The sequence below is a fragment of the Seriola aureovittata genome, chromosome 12 (genome assembly GCF_021018895.1).
Source record: "Seriola aureovittata isolate HTS-2021-v1 ecotype China chromosome 12, ASM2101889v1, whole genome shotgun sequence".
Classification (NCBI taxonomy): Eukaryota; Metazoa; Chordata; class Actinopteri; order Carangiformes; family Carangidae; genus Seriola; species Seriola aureovittata.
The window spans coordinates 18806209-18825812 of record NC_079375.1 but is presented as its reverse complement, the minus strand read 5'-3'; the positions used below and the strand labels follow the sequence as shown (position 1 = coordinate 18825812).

Below are 19604 nucleotides of genomic sequence, written 5' to 3'. Positions count from 1 at the left end.
CGTATATTCACACACATACAGTATGAAGCCATCACTGTACATCTGAATCTCTCCAGCTTTGTAATGAATGACAAATATCTGCTTACAGCTGCATTACTCATACTCTCATACTCTTTTGTGTTGTGATCATGCCCTAACGCAGGAACAGCCTCAGATCAATAACCTAATTAGCCATAAGGCATATGCATTGCGGTGATACATTATATGCCTGACATCCCTTGGCTAGAATCTCACAGGAATTACCATATAAATGAACTGCGGCCATTTATTAAGCTAAGAGCCGTGGTGGGGACTTGGCATGCTACAGAGTAAAAAAAAAAAAAAAGATTGTAAGTTACAACACACATTAGAAAAGGAAAACATCGTGAGAGGTCGAGCAGTCAAGTTACAAATTGCATCGACTGCTGGCAGAGCGAAAACATCTGCCATGCTGTGACTCTATCCGTGGAGTAAGTAAGCAACGAGGCTCATGGCGACTGAGGAAACCCCCCCCCCCCCCCTGCCCCGAACACTCTTTCTTTCCACTCTTTGTATTCAACTGGACTGCAAGTAATTCAATACACCTCTCCTTGTGCAGGCTCACTCAAATGAAACGCAAAGCGAATGAACTATATCAAGTGGAGCAGTATTGGAACACCACTTACAGTAACATCAGTGTTTGTGTGGGCTGCCCTACAGTATGTGTCTGTGTGTGTGTGTGTGTGTGTGTGTGTGACGTGGACATGTGTGCAAGCCCCTACTGTACGTGTGTTAAAGGCAAGTGTGAAATGAATCGTAAATCCAAAAGATAATCTTGTTCTGCACATGATTCCTTGACCAAACTCAATACCCCTGAGAGAGACTGCTACACAATACCAGGCTGATCTCTCCATAGCAACACACATGGTAACACAAATCTATTTCAGAGCCGGAGCGCAGCCTTGCACTTAAACACAGCGTACGAACAAATAAAATAAAATAAAAAAATAGGGAAAACAGCAATCAATTTTTAAAAGAGCTGCATGTTCATACTTACTGCGTGTGTGTTGCCGGCTGCAGCTGAAACTAAGAGTCTCCCACAGCTCACACCTACCACTCCTCATACAATAGTGAGCGTTATCAGAGATCTACAGCAGTGCCACTCCTTCGTCATAGAAAGAGGTTGCAAACTAGGATCTGCCCCTTGTCTGACATTTAATTGTTCAGCGGGGTGTGTGTTTACTTTCAAGGTGTTGGCTGCCCTTCACGGACTCGAATGCAGGAGGCAGTGGAAACATGGACGCCTAATGAGAGAAAAACAAACGGAGGCCCTGTAAGAACAGCGCAGAGTGGACCGATAGAGAAAGTTTACATCGACATAATGTTCCTGCTGGCACAAGCCTGCCTGTAAATCATAATGCCGTAAGCAGATCTGTCGACATCAATTGTTCCAAGCTCCAGCATTCAGCGTTACCTCAGTGCTATAACGGAGCCAACACAAACACGCAACTGATAAGATGAACTAGTTTTTAAAGAGAGCCGGCAACCCAATTACCTCAGCGTTTTCCTCAATTTAAACAGGAGGAAAGCAAGAGAAAATACAAGCGCTCTGGTAGGAGTCACTCAAAATAAATGATCTTAATTATAAGAAAAACTAAGCACCAAAAAGGAAAGCAGCAAATATTCCAAACTATTTTTATTTATTTTTTTATTTTTTTAAAAAGGAAGAAGAAGTGTTTGATTTGCCCGTCACTTAAGCTGCTGTTCATGTTTCTGGGGGGAAAAAAATCATTCACACTCTACTCTTCAAAGCTTTCACACACAACCACCACTAAACACGACCACGCTAAATCCTCCAGACAGCGTCAAAGAGACACTAAGTTGGTTGCAAGTGCCACTTTGATATATACTGGGTTGACCTTTCCTAGATCATATAGGGTGATTATACGCGTGTTGGACTGCAGTTTGGCAGGAGCTGCACAAAAGGCTTTACTGTAATAGCTTTCCTCCTCTTTCGAGCCATCCATTCTGCAATGACACATACAACCTTATGTTCTCCAGAAAGGTGGGCTGGCACTTGTCTGACACACACGTACATGCACGCGCACACACACACACACATACACACACACACACACACACAAACACACTCAGTTACAGCTACAGTAGAGCAGCTTACAGGCCCAGTGCACCCAACAAACATGGGTGATGTGACAGCAGAAGGAAGCAGTGGCACCAGGCTATGAATATTCCTATTTATTCTTTTCGCCTTTAACCCTTGATCTGATTTCTTCCATTTGAATTATGAAACAAATAATTCTAGTAAATAATAAATAATAATAATAAATAATAACTAGTAAATAATAACTAGTAAATAGTGAATATTAAGCACCAGGCATTTGTTATACTTTAAATCATATTACAGCATCAGAAATAACTTAATCATTTAAGACCTTTTCCAGACAGAAATATCAAACATTCTCAAGTTGCAGCTTCTCAATTGTAAGGATTTGTTGCTTTTCTTGTCTTATGTGATAGTAAAAGTCATTACTTGGGGGATTTGAGATTCTAATTGGACAAAAAAAAGTTATTTCAAGGCATCTTTGTAGGCTTACGGAAATTGTGACGGATATTATTCACTGTTTTCTGACATTTTATAAGGCAAATGATTGATTGATTTAGCAAAAATAATCAATTGAAAGCTAATCATGACATAACATAACACAACATAACATTTTCTGTTGTGTCGTGCCTGCTGAGTTGTTTTCTTTTAAAATTTGTAATGCTGAAACAATTAATCAACTAATCAATCGACTTTTATTGTCAACAGTTTTGATAATTGATGAATCCTTTTGGAGGAAAAATAAATTCACTGGTTAAAGCTTTTCTCTAAAGTAGATAATTGAAAACCACAAATATTTCATGGGTTTGAATGGTTGGATTAATAAAAACAAACCATCTAAAAATTTAAAAACAGTATAATCTTCAAAATTAGTTGATGAAAGAAAAACATTTCAATCCATCTAATTTAAATAGGTGTCAACCTAATTCTTTATTTGTACAACAAATCACCAGATTAATCAATAATAAATGAGTTTTTAGCTGTACTGCTAAAATATTGGTCACCCACAATGCACTAGGAAGGATTCATCAGGCTTGGGCTCCCACAAATCACCTGCATTGTCCCAGCAAGTGATAAAAGTCATATTAATGTAATTTTTGAAATTGCGAACCGGCTTAAATGTGAAAAAGAAAGTGCACTTCCTAATACTGGGGCAATTCTCGCGTTCTCATTGTAACCTTCATCTCAGGCCTTGTGTGGCATTGAATCTGACAAACAGGAAGTGATTAATCACAGTTTTTTGCTTAACACGACGTGTGTGTATCCTTAAAAATCAGCCTTGTTAAACAAGAGCAAATCCACCAGTGTTTATGTACTACAGTGACCCTGCAGGGGATATCACCATAGCAGTAAGTGGCAGGCATTAGAGTACTTACACAGCCTATCACAATAGAAGCAGCAATGCACCTTTCAAAGCACAATGTTATTGAGGCAGGACACAATATCGTACTACCCGCCATCAGTTCAGTGGGCTAGCTATAGAGTTTCAGGGTGTGCTGTGGGATACTGTAATCGTATACACTTTATCAGGCTTGTTCTGTCACAAGTGTTTTGTTTAAGGGATTTCCAATGGGAGTGGGGGTAGGGGCCGTCTCATTAAGGGCGAGCCAATAAGATGTAACCACGATCCCGCAAATATCCGTGAATAGATAAGCATGTCTAGCCGTATCAAAATACTTGGCATGGTTGGATCTGAACAAGTGGAAAAGGTTTGATACTTAGGCAGAGTCTGTCATGGGAGCACTTCTAAGATTTTTTTGTTCCTTCAGATTTCCAGTCTCATGATTGAAAGGGGATTATGTCATACTTGTGTAATAAATAGCTGTGTACAGTGGTCCCGCTGTAAACCATAGTAGTAGTTTACAGAGGGAATTAAATGCTAAGAATCTGCAAACAAGAGAAGATAATTATAAAACAAGTCATACTGCCGTTTTGATCATTTCTAGTAGTCAAGTTGTTTTACGTTATAAGTTTCCTGCTGCAAGCTGACATCTCAGATCATTTCCAAGCTTTTAGTTTCACTTTAGCCATCACATCAGTTTGGGAAATACAAAGAATTCTTCCAGTAGCATAGTCAGAATGGATTTAAAAGACGACACAGTCCTACAGCTTGTTAAAATCCCTGCTGCTTTAAACAATAATGAGTGTTCACTTGGACTATTTTTCGACCTATCAAAGAGTCTTTGTAATGAGGTTTGACACTATAATTAGTACAATATGGGCTTTCATTCAATAGTATATAAAAATAGTAGTGTCACAACATCCTTGTGTTCTTGAGAAACAACATTTTATAGTGGTAAATGGTTGGATATAATATTGGAGACCAAGTGGTTTCTATATTTCAGATATATACATCTGGATTCTGCACTGCCTCCTTCTCACCAAACACCTTGTGATTTTCACAATAGTGGCAACTTCAAGAAAAAAAAAAAAAAGTTTACTTTCCCTTCAGTCATTTGGTCATTTCGCTGTTCTGTTCTGCTGATGCTCCAAAATCGAGCCAAGTTCAGAACAGTCATGTCAAGGTGGTTCGCTGTACCACCTTTTGCTACTGGTGCCAGCTCAGCCCCTGAAAACAGCGGCAGCATTTTAAAAAGGAGTCTGGTGCTTTTATTTAGATGCTGCACCCTCATCAGTGGCTCCTGTTCTTTTCTCTCTCTCTCTCTCTCTCTCTCTCTCTCTCTCTCTCTCTCTCTCTCTCTCTCTCTCTCTCTCTCTCTCTCTCTCTCTCTCTCTCTCTCTCTCTCTCTCTTCTCTCTCTCTCTTCTCTCTCTCTCTCTCTCTCTCTCCTCTCTCTCTCTCTCTCTCTCTATTAAAACTTCACCTCCAGTAAACGCCAGGGGAGGAAAAACAAAAACAATGGTGGGGACTAAACGGATGATCATCAATTAAAACTAAGAAATAAATTTCACAACCATAATGAACATCTGTGTGACCAATATTTAGTCATGATAGGACAACCGGATTTCTCAGGGGAGATGACTGGTGGCACATTGTAAAACAAATAAAAATAAAATATCCTCTTGTGAGCAAGATCCAGCGACAATGCATTTTAACACCTCGCTGTTTGATTTAGCTCTGTCTGGTTTATCTTTCTCTTTAAGATCCAAAGTGTACCAAAAACAATTTGTTCTCCCACTCTGAGCAGCCACAAAGACCATTCAACTCACTCACTCATCAACAAAATATTGAACAAATGTACATGACGATGATCTTTCATGCTCACAACCACTTTCCAAGATCACTTACACTCAGTTTTCTGTCAGATACAGGGAGGATCAGTGGATGGTAACATGCACACTGCCAGAAAATCTACATCTTTTAATGATTAGAGATAGATTTTTCATCATTTGATTCAAACTGCTTTAAAGGTCGTCTTTCTTTCTCCTTTTTAACACACACACACACACACACACACACACACACACACTTTCCCACTTGTTACCACACTTTTACTTAACCTATGATTTCATTTTCTGCAGGGATATTTTAACTCATTTTGCAACCTTAATTTACTTGACATCATGTCCTCATAAGATGTTTCCATCCATGTTGTCACTTTATCTGTCATTAAAATCAACGAGCTTATCCTCTCCAGTTTCCTGTTGTCATGTCTTTGATCAGATGTAAAAAAAAAAAAAAAAAAAAAGCCCTTTATAGGTTTTATTGCCACGAAATGTCTTTGGTTCTATTTTTAGTGTATGAATATTATGAGAATCCATTAGAAAGGACTGTTATGTGCAACACAGCTCTCCGAGCAGAACATATTGCACATGCGACTGTAGAAAGTGAGTTTGGAAGTATGTTGAACACCAGGCAGCAACTGCTCACACTGACAGGTACAGGCCTAATGATATAAAGCTATAACCATTATGTCAGAAACGGTGTCTGGAAGCCAAAGTATTAAAATTCCCCCGCTCAGATCCCCCTCTGTTCTGTGGAAACAACAGGCGCTTTGTTTCTGATTCAGCTGCCAGGGAGCGTCATTTGAATATTTTCAGTGGGCTACCCAAAACAACACTGCAACATGGAACAGGTGTGTGTGCGCGCGCGCGTGTGTGTATGTATGTGTGCGCTTCCGCGATCGCGTTTTTCGTGCGTGCACGCGCCTGCTTGTGTGACCAAATCAAACAAACAAGCAGGTTAGATGAGAAATATCACGCGCAGGGTCACATTTATGGTAGTTACATCGGTGCTTTTTTTTTGGAAAAGCTGCCTAACATTGAATGACGATTCAAATACCCCACCTTCACACACACACACACACACACACACACACACACACACACACACACACACACACACACACACGCACACAGCACGCGCGCGCACAATATACACATAGGCGAATGTGTTTTATCAAAATCATATGACAGGCGTGGTCATTGAGTGAAAACGTTTAGGCCACTTTGTTTTTGTGACTGGAGGCTAATTAGCTGAGATATGGCATGAGAAAATGTGAAAAATCCAGGCTACCTTATGGAGGTCGATGCGTATCCTCTCCTCTCCTTTATGCGGGCTCTCTGGCCACAGGTGATAGCTCGAGCCGTAGTTGGGGCTGTCTTTGCTGCTATTGCTGCCAGTCGCAGACGAGTTCCCCGCGTATGCCTGTTGTGTTACCGGGGGGGTTACGCGGGAGTCGCGGCTGTTTGGCTGCGCCTGATCGCCTTGCGCGGCGATCCTCCCAGACTTATTGCGGTCTTGTTCACAGTGCTGCGGACGCTGGGGACAGAGCCCCAGTGCGCCTTGCTGCTGCTGCTGCTGCTGCCGCTGCTGCTGCTCTTGCTGTTGCAGCAGTGGAGCCTGGTGAGTCCTACATAGCTCTCCTGAGCCGCTGGCGCAGTAGTTGATAGGCAAGCTGCTCCCCACCAGAAGCTGTTGCTGCGCTCGTAATTGTGGGATCTGCTGTTGCTGCTGTTGCTGTTGCTGCTGCTGCAGGTCCTGAGTCTGAGACTCAAATGCTCTCCTGTTAGCCTCGGTTGACTCACATACATTTAAAGAGCGCCCTTTCTGTGAGTTTGCACGGATTCCTTCAGGGGAGGGGTCCCTCTGTTGGAGTCTTAAATGACTGTGCTGTTGATGCTGTTGCTGCTGCTGCTGCTGCTGCTGCTGCTGCTGCTGCTGTTGCTGTTGCTGCAACAACTGCCTGTGGTCTCGGTGCCCTCCTGCTCCTCCTCCTCCCCTGCAGCGTTCCACGATGCTTGCCTGTTGGTAATTATTGGCACTCCTTCGGAGACGATCCCCCCTTTTAGATTCCCGGGAAAACAGCAGAGAGGAGGAGGACGACGTTGGTGGCGGTGGTAGTATAGGCGGCGGAAAAGGTGGGGAGGGCTGCGGTGGGAGAGAATCGACAGGATGGTGCTGATTTTGAGGAAGGCTCGCCTCCTGTTCGGAAAAACTGCAGTGGCAGCTTGGAAAAACAGGCTGCTTCTGTGACTGCGGCGGCGGCGGCTGCTGCTGAGAGCCGACCGGGGCCCAGGGATCCTGCTGCAGGTGCGCCGGCTGCCCGGTGTTGGGTTCACAGCCTCGGTGTGAAGGTCGCTGGGCGGTGTCGTTGCTCGCCAGAGGTAGAGGGTCGCCGCTGTGAACAGGTCTCCGAGTGGGCTGGCTCAGACAGGGGAGCTCCTGGAGGCTCTGGCGGTGAGCGGCGGTGGTCGAAGTGCGGTCTCGGTGGTGAGAAGAGGGCGGGGGCGGCAAGCTGAAAACTGGAGCGTCTGGGTCTCGGCTCTGCTTGCTGCTTCCTTGCTTTTCGTCGGGGATTTGGTGCTGATGGACAGCTCCCGCGTACCGATGCCGCATCCCCTTGATCGCCTCGTCTCGCAGTGGTTGCTCCTTTGCCGTGCAGAGCTCCGACACCCGTTCATTGCGATCAGTCCCAGCAGAATAGGACCGACTTGTATCATTGGTAGGTTTGACCAAGACCTGCCTTAAAACGTCACTGTACAGCCAAAACACCGCCTTCGACTGAATATCGGTCCATTCCCTGCTATGCGCACAGGTTGCAGCGGATCGATCACTCCTTAAGGGTGTTAGGATATTACAAGAATAGGACTATGGAGATGGAGAAAGGTGTTTAAATCCAGCTCACATGGTCGATCATTTTAATCCGCTGTGGACCCAATAGATCGACTTTGTCAATGTTGCCATAACCACCCTGCATAATCAGAAATCACTTTTACTGCTACGTCACCCAAACAGATCCATAGGCCTGTCAAACATTATCTTTTGCTTAGATAAAGCCCGAGCGTCACTATGGTTCATATGATCAATTCTGACTGATTACCTTCCCTCCAAGTTGGATGTCCATAAAGTGTCAGCATTTAAAAGAAACCATGAGAGGAACAATCACACTCTTGATATCTATTTGACAAAGCACATTTCCACTTGTTGGCCCATAGAGAAGCATAAAGTGAACAGGGCTGGAACGATTACCTCATGCCATACAGCCTGTGCCTTGCAGTCTGCTATTTAATAATTTAGCAGAATATGCCTGGTTTTGTATTACCAGGCAGAAATATTGAGAATGGGTGCTGCATGCAGAGCCTGCAGTCAGCTGGCAGTGTGGTGTGTGTGTGTGTGTGTGTGTGTGTGTGTGTGTGTGTCGCTGCTCGATGCTGTTGCATGCTCTCAGTATAACATGGTAAAGGCTTTACTGTCACAGCAGTCAGGGAAGCGGCTAGATGGTGACAGAGAGAGGCGAGGCGCAAACGGAGCTGTCCGCGGTGCTGAACGAGTTCGGACGCACATCTGTCAGAACGGCTTCTGTCGTGGTGTCAAGTAGCCAGAGGATGGACAACCGTCCATCAGCTGTCATAACTTAACGATAAAATACGATTTTTTTTGTCTGTCTTAAAAAAGTTGATAAAACAATACTCACATGTCCACATGCACGTTGAAGAAGTACATATCATTCATGTACTGGCCATGGAGGTAAAGACTGTCAATCTGAATGATTTCCCATCTCTGCGTTTCCCCAGGCAGTGTTTCCTTGCTGAGCTGTAGTGAAGTGAGAGTAACACAAAGAGGGAATTTTGCACTGGTAAAGACTGTAACTTTACAGACACCACCTTGATTTAGTTAACCAAGATCTCTCAGGTCATCATAATAACACCATTACATAAAATAAGAATTTCAGGGATTGGTCAGAAATGTAGAAATAAAACAAAAATAACAACATAAAACAACTGGAGTGATACGTTTTAATAAAAAACTATACAAGTACTGTAGGGTTTTAAAGGCTTTTTAAAATATGGCCCAGGCTCAGCTGAACTACTGAGGGAGAGTTTATTCCACAGTGGTGCAGCTAAAACAGTAAAAGCATGATGGCCCTTTCACTTGAGCTGAGGACCTCAGGGGTCTAGGTGCAGAATAAGGAATTAAAGTATCAGAAATATATAATAGTTTTCAAACTAGAATAAGAGACCTGGTGAGGGTGGTTTCAGTTGCTTTGGTCCTACTCTGTGGAACAAACTGCCAGATGAACCACGATCTATCACAACAGCGTCCATTTTTCAAAAGCAAACTGAAAACGTTCACTTTTCTTCTGTACATGTAACCTGTTGCTGTACGCCTCTTGCTATGGTCACGCTCTATGAGGGTTATCATGAGAAAATATAGGGATAAACAACATAAACACATAACTTTAGTGCAAGAGAGATAGATAGAAGTTGAGGCTGAGCCAAAGTGGCAGGAGGGGGTAGAGATGGAGAGGGAGCCAACTTTTACATCATACATTAGCCATTCTTAATAAGTAATAATCCTTTCCTTAAAGCTGGCTCAGCCATTTGGAGTTTTGATGGGTCTAAAGACTGCAGCAGTGGCACACTTTGCCCAACCACTGGAAGAAAGCTGAGGTACACTCTGTTTTATAGCTACATGAAGTACTGCAGGAATCTGGAGTGGAGCTGCGGTCAGGGCTGCATCAGAAACCTGATCATTTTCATTAAGTAATTGGTCGGTGTGACCTGTGCGACTTCTTTGGCGAGATGGAGTTTCATTTGCTAGTTTGGGAAGCAATGTTACAGCTTCCACATGAATAATTAAATCAAACTTTACAACTCCTGGACACACACAAACATTCATTCACCAACCGGCCATGTATGCCAATTTTCTATCTACCCCCCCCTTTTCCCACACCCACAACCATAACAACACTGCAATATTTCACTCAAGCACCCTCTCTCTAGCAAAAACTGCCACCAGAATTTAGTGCCTCTTGGATTTGTCCCATGCATGCAGCCGTCAAACTTGGCCGACTCCAGCCATGTTAAAAAGCATATTGTGTGTCTCTGTCCCTGTTGGCTACTGAAGGCAGAAGCAGCGGAAGATCTGTGACACTAAAATGGTAGAGGAGGAAACATGGAGGAGGCCAGTGGCTGCAGCACGTAACATAGGAAGTAGATAAGGAGCCTGTAATTACAGAGAAAGAGAAAACCAACCAGGGAGAAGCAGAGAGATGTGTAAGTATTCGTGCGTGTGTGAGAGAGAGGGAGAAACTGATAGTGTGCGCAATCTAGTGTGTGTGTGTGTGTGTGTGTGCGCGTGCGCTGTATGTGCGCACATGTGTGAGCAACACAGGACAGAGAGGAAGAGATATCTAAAAAGAGCAGGTACGCCAACACAGAATGGATCAAAAGAGTTGAATTGAAAAGAGGAGGAAGACAGAAAATGTGTTGTACTGTGAAGTAAACCAAAAATAATTACACACAGGTACAGAGATTAGCCTATTATCTTAACACTGAATGATAAGTCATATGTGCTTCTATAATCTCTATTCCTACAGAAAGTTGTAAACCTCTGTGTTCTACTTAATGTGTCCATCAGGTTTAATTGAATATCATGACACATGATTAAATTAACTGGTGTGACCGAGACTGAATTGGAGACATTTTGTGTGTCTACTCGCTTATCAGACTGTCTCTCTAACCACCAGACCACCAGTCACGATGTCATTATGACTTAAGTTTGTGCTCTTGTAATAGTGAGCTGCAGTCCATGTTTGTTATCCTGTGGACAGAAGCACATATAGAGAGAAACACAAAGAAGAAGGAAACAAAAAAGTGTCCCAGTGTTGTTAAAAAGACAAAAAAAAAAAATAAAACACTTCCTCTTGGCCCTGACTGCGATCTGCAGCAAAGTGGGACCCTACATTGTTTTTCTTTGCCTTGTTATGTGATAGCCATGGAGTGGAAGGCAGCCATCTTGAATTAATTTGTCAATTCACTGCATGTCATGGCTATGGTTGTCATCTCCCTCAGCTATGACTAACTGGAGTGATGCCTCAAGGATAGAGTGAGTTTGAGGCTGCCGGAGCGACAGCGGGCCTTGATACAGTGTTATGACCAGTGAATAATGTGACACATATTCTGCTGGACTGATGCGGCTGGCCTGCGTAAATGCTGATATGCTCTACACATGATAAACAACCTGCGATCTCAGAGATAAGAGACGAGTCGTGACTCAACCCGGGCTGTGGCATCATGGTAAGCTCAGTGCAGCCGGTGTGAGATGATACCGAGGGCAGGCTTGAGACAGCGCGTCTGGGAGATACAGGCTGCCAGCCACGGCAGCAGCAGCAGTGACAGGGCCCTGCGCCCAATGGTGGAATTTATCTCTGACAGCTAAGATCATTAGTTAGATTTGCTCCGGCTACTCAAATGACTAAGCAGCTTTGCCATCATTCAGGAGGAGGCAGGTACAGGAAGAGTCATTGTTAAATATCAGCTGACATGTTAGCATCCCAAAGTCACATAAATGAGTGGAAAGACCTGCGCAAGGCGGACAACTGTGATGAAGTGTTTTCTATTACCGCCACAGGCAAAGCCAAGGTGCAGGGAATGATAAAGTGGCCCGTGCAGGCAGCAGCTGTAATGCAGAAGCATGCCAGGCAACATCCGAGATGAGATGTGATGAGATCCCATTGAAGGAATAAGGGGATACTCAAGAAGCATCCTGGGTAATCCTAACACACAACCATAAGCTTAGAGGAGCAGGGGGGTGAGTGTTCTCATCCATCTCAGAGGATGAACAAGAGGGCAATTAGTCACCTTAGTCCACACTAAAACGCCCCCCACCACTTGTTATGGTTGTTTCCTCTTCAGCTCGCTAAAGGAAGGGCTATCACAGCACAGGTCTGATCATTCATTATAATTTTACATTTGCTTGGGTTTTTGATAATGAGATTATGAAAATCTTATTTCAGCTATTTCCACAAGAATGACAAAAATATTTAGCAAGAAAAGAACAGTAACACCGAAAAATAATATTCTCAAAATCTTCCTATAAAAACTATGAAAAAGACGATTCCCAAAAGATTTAAAGCTTATTCAAAGATTTGTTTTTCATTCGACAGCTCCCGCTTTCATTTAACTTATCTCCAACTGAGACGTTATCTCACTAGCTTTAAAGCATTAGACGTCATACTCTTTCCTACCTCTAATCAAGGTGTGGCAGTGTTAATGTAGTAATGACAGAAGTGTCACTGGGGTTTGTCTGCTGCTGGCCGTACATGACGTCTCCTCGCTACACAACAACAAACACCTGCCTTGTTTTCTCCAGCGTGGCCTTGGCTGAAGCACTGGACCATCACCCTCTGTTCACAGAGCACAATGTCGTCACTGCATGAAATGGAGTGGTTGTTGATGAGGAGAACTGAAGTGGGCAAAGAGAAAGAGAGGAAAAAACAGGGCAGGGTCCATTTAGAACGCAGTATGGTGTGTGTGTGTGTGTGTGTGTGTGTGGACGACAAGCAGTATACGTGTGTGCCCTTGCATATAGATGGTTAAGACATTATGCTTATGTGTGTGTGTGTGTGTGTGTGTTCAAAACACGCGCCTCAGAGTGTGTGTTTGTGCAGCAGTGTGCACATGTGAACACATGTGAACACATACCTGTGTGGGCGGATGGGACCAGCGTTTGACGAGAGAGGCTCAGTTTGCCCAGTTGTAAAATATGGTGATGAGAGATAAAGAGAGGAGAAAGCTCATCACTAATGCAAAGGTTCAAAGACTCGGTCCCCGTCTCATCATCAGAGCCGCAACAAACACAAAGGAGATGACCAACTGACCCCCTATATTCACCACCAGCAGGCAGAGATGGACTGTACACTTGTCTATAAAAAGCATGTCTTATAAAACATCCTTTAGAAACCGTTTCAAGAAGAACACACACTTCAATGATTTTCCTGCCTGAATAGATCACCTCACACCCTCTGTACAAGGGCAGGAAATGTAAATACTGTACACAGGCAACATGGCATTATCAGGCTAATCTAATGCAGAATATCCCTATTCCTGTAGACCAGAAACACAGATATGGTCCATTTCTGCTTCCTCGAGGTGTAGCCACGTCAGATAAGAAGATTCATCCCTAACAAAAAAAAGTCATGCACTGGTGCTGTTAGCTGTGAAAATGCAAATGAAGTGGGCTATAAAGGTTATTAGCTACAGATATTAGACCCTGCAATTGCAATTTCATCATGCAATCTTTTCACAGCCTTTTTTAAACTAAACTAATACTGATAGGAAAGAGAATGAACTGAAAGGCAAGGCACTGAGGAAAGGAAAGGAAAGGAAAGGAAAGGAAAGGAAAGGAAAGGAAAAGAAAGGAAAGGAAAGGAAAGGACATACCTTTGATCAGATGGAAGCTCTCTGCTTGTGGAAGACACATCAACAGTGATTATAAATGACAGGAGGACAATCAATAGTCTCCTGCTAAGAATAGGGGCTCTCCCAGTCATTGCAGTCTCCTGTCGCTTGTAGCGTGGAATAACGGGGAACACACGCTCTGAAATTCAGCGAGCACATGCTCAGCTTATTGTTACAGCCACTGGCTGCTTCCTCTTCTTTCTCTTCTCGTGTATTTTTTCATGTATTTTTTTCTTTCCTCCACCTGTTTGCGTGCTGATAAAACCGACGAGGAGTCTTCTCTCGCTTTTTTTTTTTTTTTTAATTTATTTATTTTATTTTATTTTAATTCTATTTTATTTTTTGCCTTGAGCCCGCATTGGAATCTCATTTCCACCTCTGTGTCATGAAATTAATTATAGGAGGGGCGTTAAATGTGATTTGCAGGGGATCGATACAATTTGGACGTTTATCAATTCAGGACGATAAAATAAAATCTGACACGGTGCGGGTCTCCCGGCAAAAAAAAGAGAGAAAAAAACCGCTGATGGGAGCTGTGACAAATCAAGAAAAGCACTGGAGGGAGGTTTTATGACCTTGTGTGCGCTGATGTCCCCCTCCCCTCCTCCCCCCTCCTTCCTCTGAATTGATGCGGGGATTCCTGCTGCTATTTTTAGCCTCTTGGTCGTGGAGAGCCGTGCGTGGGTGGAGGAGAGAAAGAGGAGAGAAAGCAGCAGGAGGAGGATGAGGAGGAGGAGGAGGATGAAGAGGAGCGGCAGGGGGATGAAGAGGAGGGAGAGATGGAGGAGAGGGGAGTAAGAGAAGAGGAGAGGAAAATGAGGAGGAGGGGTGGGGGGTGGCTATATTGAGAGGGGGGGGGGGGTTCCCATGCGGACCTCAACTGCAGCAGCATCAACACAAAGCTCCCCGTTGTGAGGGCTTTGAATCGTGACCAGACAGCCAGGAAAAACAGAAAAGGGAGCGCCGTGTCATTCTCTCCTCCAGGACGGTACTGCTTTCTTTGATTTAGCATGATTTTTTTAAACACCAGTCTTAAATTACACAGCTCTTTGAATAAGATGGTGGAGGGGAAAAAAATCATGCAGAATTATAGAGTGCATAATTATATTGTGGAAAATGAGAGGGGTGTGAGGATGCTGATCAGGGAGAGTGTTCAGCAAGAAACTACAGTAATAAACCTGTAATGGCATTTAGATTTATTAAACACTGCATTTTCAGCTATTTTTACTATTGCAGGCCTATATATCATAGCCTGTCTATCTGTCATGCAAAGGGTTGATTTTAGACGTCTTATGTCCAAAATAATTTAATGAGGTTGAAGTCACGATTAGGAAATAGGCTATTTATTTGTTAGAGGTGTGTGTTCTTTAGAGATGAATCCAAACAGACTGTAGCTACACCTGATAGTGTCCTTCCACGTGTCTATAATAATCATAATGCTTGTACTTTGCATTTTGAAATTTTAATTTCTTTGAGTTTTGGGGTTTATTTTTATAATCCTATTATGGCTGAACAGGATATCCTTGGTTTGCTTTGAATTGTGTGTTTTCTGTGTCCACAAAGGCCAAATACTTCACACCATTATAACAGCCTGAGCACTTCCTTGTCTTTACAATGCCTGCCTTACAAAATTAAGTCATACAATTAGCTGCACAGATTGAAATCAGGATGTGGAGGGACGCTTGGCATATGGGGAGAGGTTTTATTATTTATCACCAGCGGACTATTTTTAGCTCATGCTGCCGTGTTGGCGTCGAGGGTTTCCGGGCACATAGATGGCAGGTTTCCCCGTCACCTGCAGGTCACACGGCGGGGGGAGACCCAGGAATACCATACCTCAAGAAGCAGGCATCAGAGAGGACTCCTCCAGCTGGTTGCATTAGCCTATTCACTCAGGCACTTATTCAGAGGCGGATAATTGGCCACAGGGAGAAACACGAGCAGGCAGAAATGACGCAGGGGGGGACGTAGGACCGGAGAATATGGAGGTCCATGTTATGAGAGGAACATTAAAGAAAATTATGAAGCAAATAGTCCCGCATCATGACGCTAGTTCACGTTTGTAGCCGCCAGACAAAAAGAAAACACCTGTGACCGCATAACAGTTAATCAAATGGGATATTACTGCGCCAGACAAAAGTACAGCCAGTCATGGTCTACAACAGCCTATTTAAATGTTTAAATGTGTTTTGTAAAATTCAGCAATACTGATCTATGACTGTGTTCAGTGCACATTTAATAATAATGTTGTGGCTTGGATGAATAGGATATTTAATTATTCTTAATGATTATCACAAAGCTAATTAAAACATCTGCAGGCAGGGTTTCTTCTCCTAGCTTGTTTTCTGGCATATTAGGTAGACTTAAAGTATAAATTTATGAATGGCTTTATTGTCGTGTGTGTGTGTGTGTGTGTGTGTGTGTGTGTGTGTGTGTGTGTGTGTGTGTGTGTGTGTGTGTGTGTGGGTGTGTGTAACAGGCCTACACACTACGATATCTGTCATTTCATCATAGTTGCATCATTTACACAATTGCTTAAACTTCCGAGTTCATGGCCTTGCATTTTAAACAGTTAAGGTAGAGGTAACTGATCTCTTCAAGTGCTTTGATAACAGACAATAAAGTGGCGACCTTTCCTGGAAATAAACAGATAATTTGTTGTATTTCTATCAAAGAATTAAAATGAGCAACATCCAGGAACAAGGATTAATCAAGTTCTCACCACAGAGAATTTAGGCCAACGCTGGCATGAAAAACATAGCTGAAAGGACCTTGAAAATCAACTTAATGATGCTGTTTTCCTTCCTAAATAGAAGAGTGAAGAGAAAGGACAAGAGCGACAGAGGGATAAAGCAAAATAAAAAATAAATAAATAAAAAAACAGGGCTGTCTGATTGAGTAGGAGACGAGGGGAGAAGAGGGAGGGGAGGGGGCCGGGGAGACAGAGTGCATTAGAAATGATTGGAGGGGAGCGTGAAAGAAAGAGTGTAGTGGATGGGGGTAAATTTAGATGTTCTGGATGATAATGCTGCCTTGTGTCCTAATGAAAAAAACCAGATGCAATCTGGCTGCTGGAAAATGCAGGGTCTCTCTCCCTCTCTCCCTCCCTCCCTTTCTCCTTGGTGGGGAGTAAAGATACTTTCTCTGCTCTTGAAGGGCCCTAACTCACTAAACACAGTGGGGGGATTAGCTTTAGTTTTTCCTTAGGGCCAACGTGTCCCCGAGGTGTGGAAAGGCAGCATGTGTATCCCTGCGGCCTGTGGGTCTGTCTACCCTCCGTCTACTCTTCATGGATGTCGGGATTTCCTCCACCCTGCCCGCCTGCATGTCTTCTTATTCATCAGTCTCCATGTGTATGTCAACTCGCCTGTCTGTCTTTGTCTGGCCAGCTGTTTGTCCAGTCTGTGTATTATTTGTATTCCATGTGTATCTTTGTGCTGGTCCAGCTTTTCTCTGTCTTCCTCCCTGACAGCCTCCCTCTCTCTCATGTCTGTCTGCATGTTGGCACTCTCTCTATTAGACTACCTCCATTTTGCTGGACGTCTTCGGTGCTTGCTCCCGGGCCGCCTGTCTGCTTCACTGCCTCTTTGCCTGTGCACTGTTTCAGAAAAGAAAGTGTAGAGAAGGAAGCTTCAGCCACACCCAGAAGCAACAATAATTTGTTATTCACAAGCCAACGTTTATGCTATAATTTTACAGTTCGAGTGCTCTGCTTGTGTAAATTTGGGTGACTGTGGCTAATTTAAAATAGAGCTGAGGGAAACACAGAACAATGACACAGACACACTTCTAATTATGGAATTAAAGCAGGGTTTAATTTGTAACAAGGTCCGTTCATCAGAGAATTTAACTTCGTACCTTGAATTGGATGTGACAGGATGCAGCTCTAATTCAAAACTGACGTCATAATCTTTAGTGGAATGACTATCAGCTATTAGCAGCACTGTTTTAACCTTCGAGGGACACAGTGACATTTTAAATTTTACTCTAATGTATTTTTTCACCAAGCTCTCATGGCTACAGAATATTTTTAGCAGTTGCCCTAAAGAGTCACTGTCCTCACCATTACCTTTTTTATAATCTCTCAATATCAAACCATTCATGCAAATAAAATTAAGAAAGGTTTTGAAAGAAACATAATTAAATGATTTTAGACCTGCTCTCTTTATGGGTTTATATGTGATGAATATTTTTTGTCATGGATGTTTTTGTTTTCTTAAAATTAAAGTTTAGTCACAGGTAGTGATTTCTGGGCATTAAAGGCTAAATTGCCCTACAAATTCAAACTGCAGTGACTACATACACTATTTCAACGCACAGTATGTAACTTCTGCCGCTAGGGGTCTCTCAATCAAAACAATAACAAAAGACGGCGTCAGGTGACGTCATGAAATAGCGTGATGACGATGGGAGTCGTTGTCGTCACCACCACTATCGTAGACGTCAGGGAAGGGTTGGGAGCACAGATTGATTGCTGCTAACCTTTGTTTTGATCGTTTCCCTGATAATTTGATGGTGATTTTTGTTCATGCCAACACTCCAAATGTTCTCGTTCGCAGATTCGTCATTTTCAGCATAGCCAGCCTACCTGTGAACCGTGGCCAGATTTTAAAGACGTCTCCGAAACAAAACTAGGCATCTCCAGTTAATGTAAAACGAATATCCGTGTCAATATCAGCCTGCAGAGGCTAATACAAAACTTTCTACCAAAAAAAAAAAAAAAAACTCACTTAGGCTATATGAAAGCCCGCGACAGGTCTCAAACTGCGGTACTACAGCATATTATATTTACCACGTAAACGTCTATCTCACTACGTCACCTGTGTACCCTGCAATGTCGGCATCTTAGGCGCATACGTCTTGTTTACATTGTCACGTGTTTATGGTTCAGATGATAAGCTCAACAAAAATTATCCACAGAGGTGTCCTCCTCAACATAACAAACGGAGGGGTTGAAACAGATAGAAAACACCCATGAAGCAGTTTCACTTTAATAAATGATGATGATTGAGGGCAGCTCACCTGGTAAAGTGTGTGCCACAAAGTCCAACCAGCAGCGTCCGAGCTCCAGTCCGACTCTGGCCCGCATGTCATCCCCCTGACTTTCCTGTCTCCTTCCTGTCACTGTAGCTATCCGAATAAACGCACAAATGCGCCAGAAATAACTTTAAAAAGTAGTTAGTTATTCACTGACACTTTTCAGCGGACAGGGAGGAAACTGAGACTGTTTACCTTTGTTTCTTTAATAACTTATGAACCAGACGTTCAACGAGCATTTCCCGGCAGCCGAATTATCTGCAGAGATGTCCTCCTCTCCATAACAAACAGACCAACGGATTAAACACCGGTAAATGAATGAAGCAGTTTCACTTTTTACAAAATCATAGATTTACTGATGCTCTTCAGCAAAATTAGGACAGGACATGTCCGGCGGCTGGGAGCTGAGCTGTCAAACATTTGCCTGGCTTTTTTCTCTGATATCTAAATATCCAGACATTCGGTGACTAAAATCCTCCATCTGGTTGAAATTGAAAACGACCAAGTTGTAAAAAGTGTATGTGGCTTAAAACTAGATAAAAGTCCATTTTGAAATTCCTGCAGGCAACCACAACAACCACGCATGCGCATAGGGGATATGATGTCATTGACATGAGACCAAATGACACACCTGTAGATTTGACCGGAAGAAAGTTTGGAGCCTCCCACAAAACTTCATTTTGGCCAATAACCTGAAGGATTTTTCATTTAAAATCATTCACTGATGTAACACAGTTAGACCTCTTTTTGTTAAATATAGAAACGATATTGACATAAGCTGTGCCTTCTGTGGTTGTCATACTGGGACTGTAATCTATCTGTTTTGGAAATGTGTACATACC

General features: G+C 43.1%; 1 protein-coding gene and 1 long non-coding RNA gene across 6 annotated transcripts in view; both read right to left on the bottom strand.

Moving 5' to 3' along the window:
- Positions 1-9032, bottom strand: part of kcnn1a (potassium intermediate/small conductance calcium-activated channel, subfamily N, member 1a) — a 51885-nt gene extending 42853 nt beyond the window's left edge. Inside the window, exon 1 of one of the 5 annotated variants that reach the window (XM_056390675.1) lies at positions 8958-9032. Coding sequence is in view for 3 of the 5 variants with exons in the window: in XM_056390670.1 (XP_056246645.1) it covers positions 6557-7879 (1323 nt within the window). In the remaining 2 variants the exon portion in view is untranslated. Of the gene's footprint in view, positions 1-1015; positions 1119-6556; positions 8211-8957 lie in introns of those variants that run through there. The other 4 variants (XM_056390670.1, XM_056390671.1, XM_056390669.1 and 1 more) reach the window with 4 other exon arrangements.
- A 5537-nt stretch (positions 9033-14569) lies between these two features.
- LOC130179216 (uncharacterized) lies at positions 14570-19299 on the bottom strand. The gene is made up of 3 exons (XR_008829256.1): positions 18958-19299; positions 18748-18855; positions 14570-17323 (listed from the first exon to the last, which is right to left on the bottom strand). It is a non-coding gene; the product is annotated as an uncharacterized LOC130179216 (long non-coding RNA).
- Between the last annotated feature and the right edge of the window lie 305 nt (positions 19300-19604).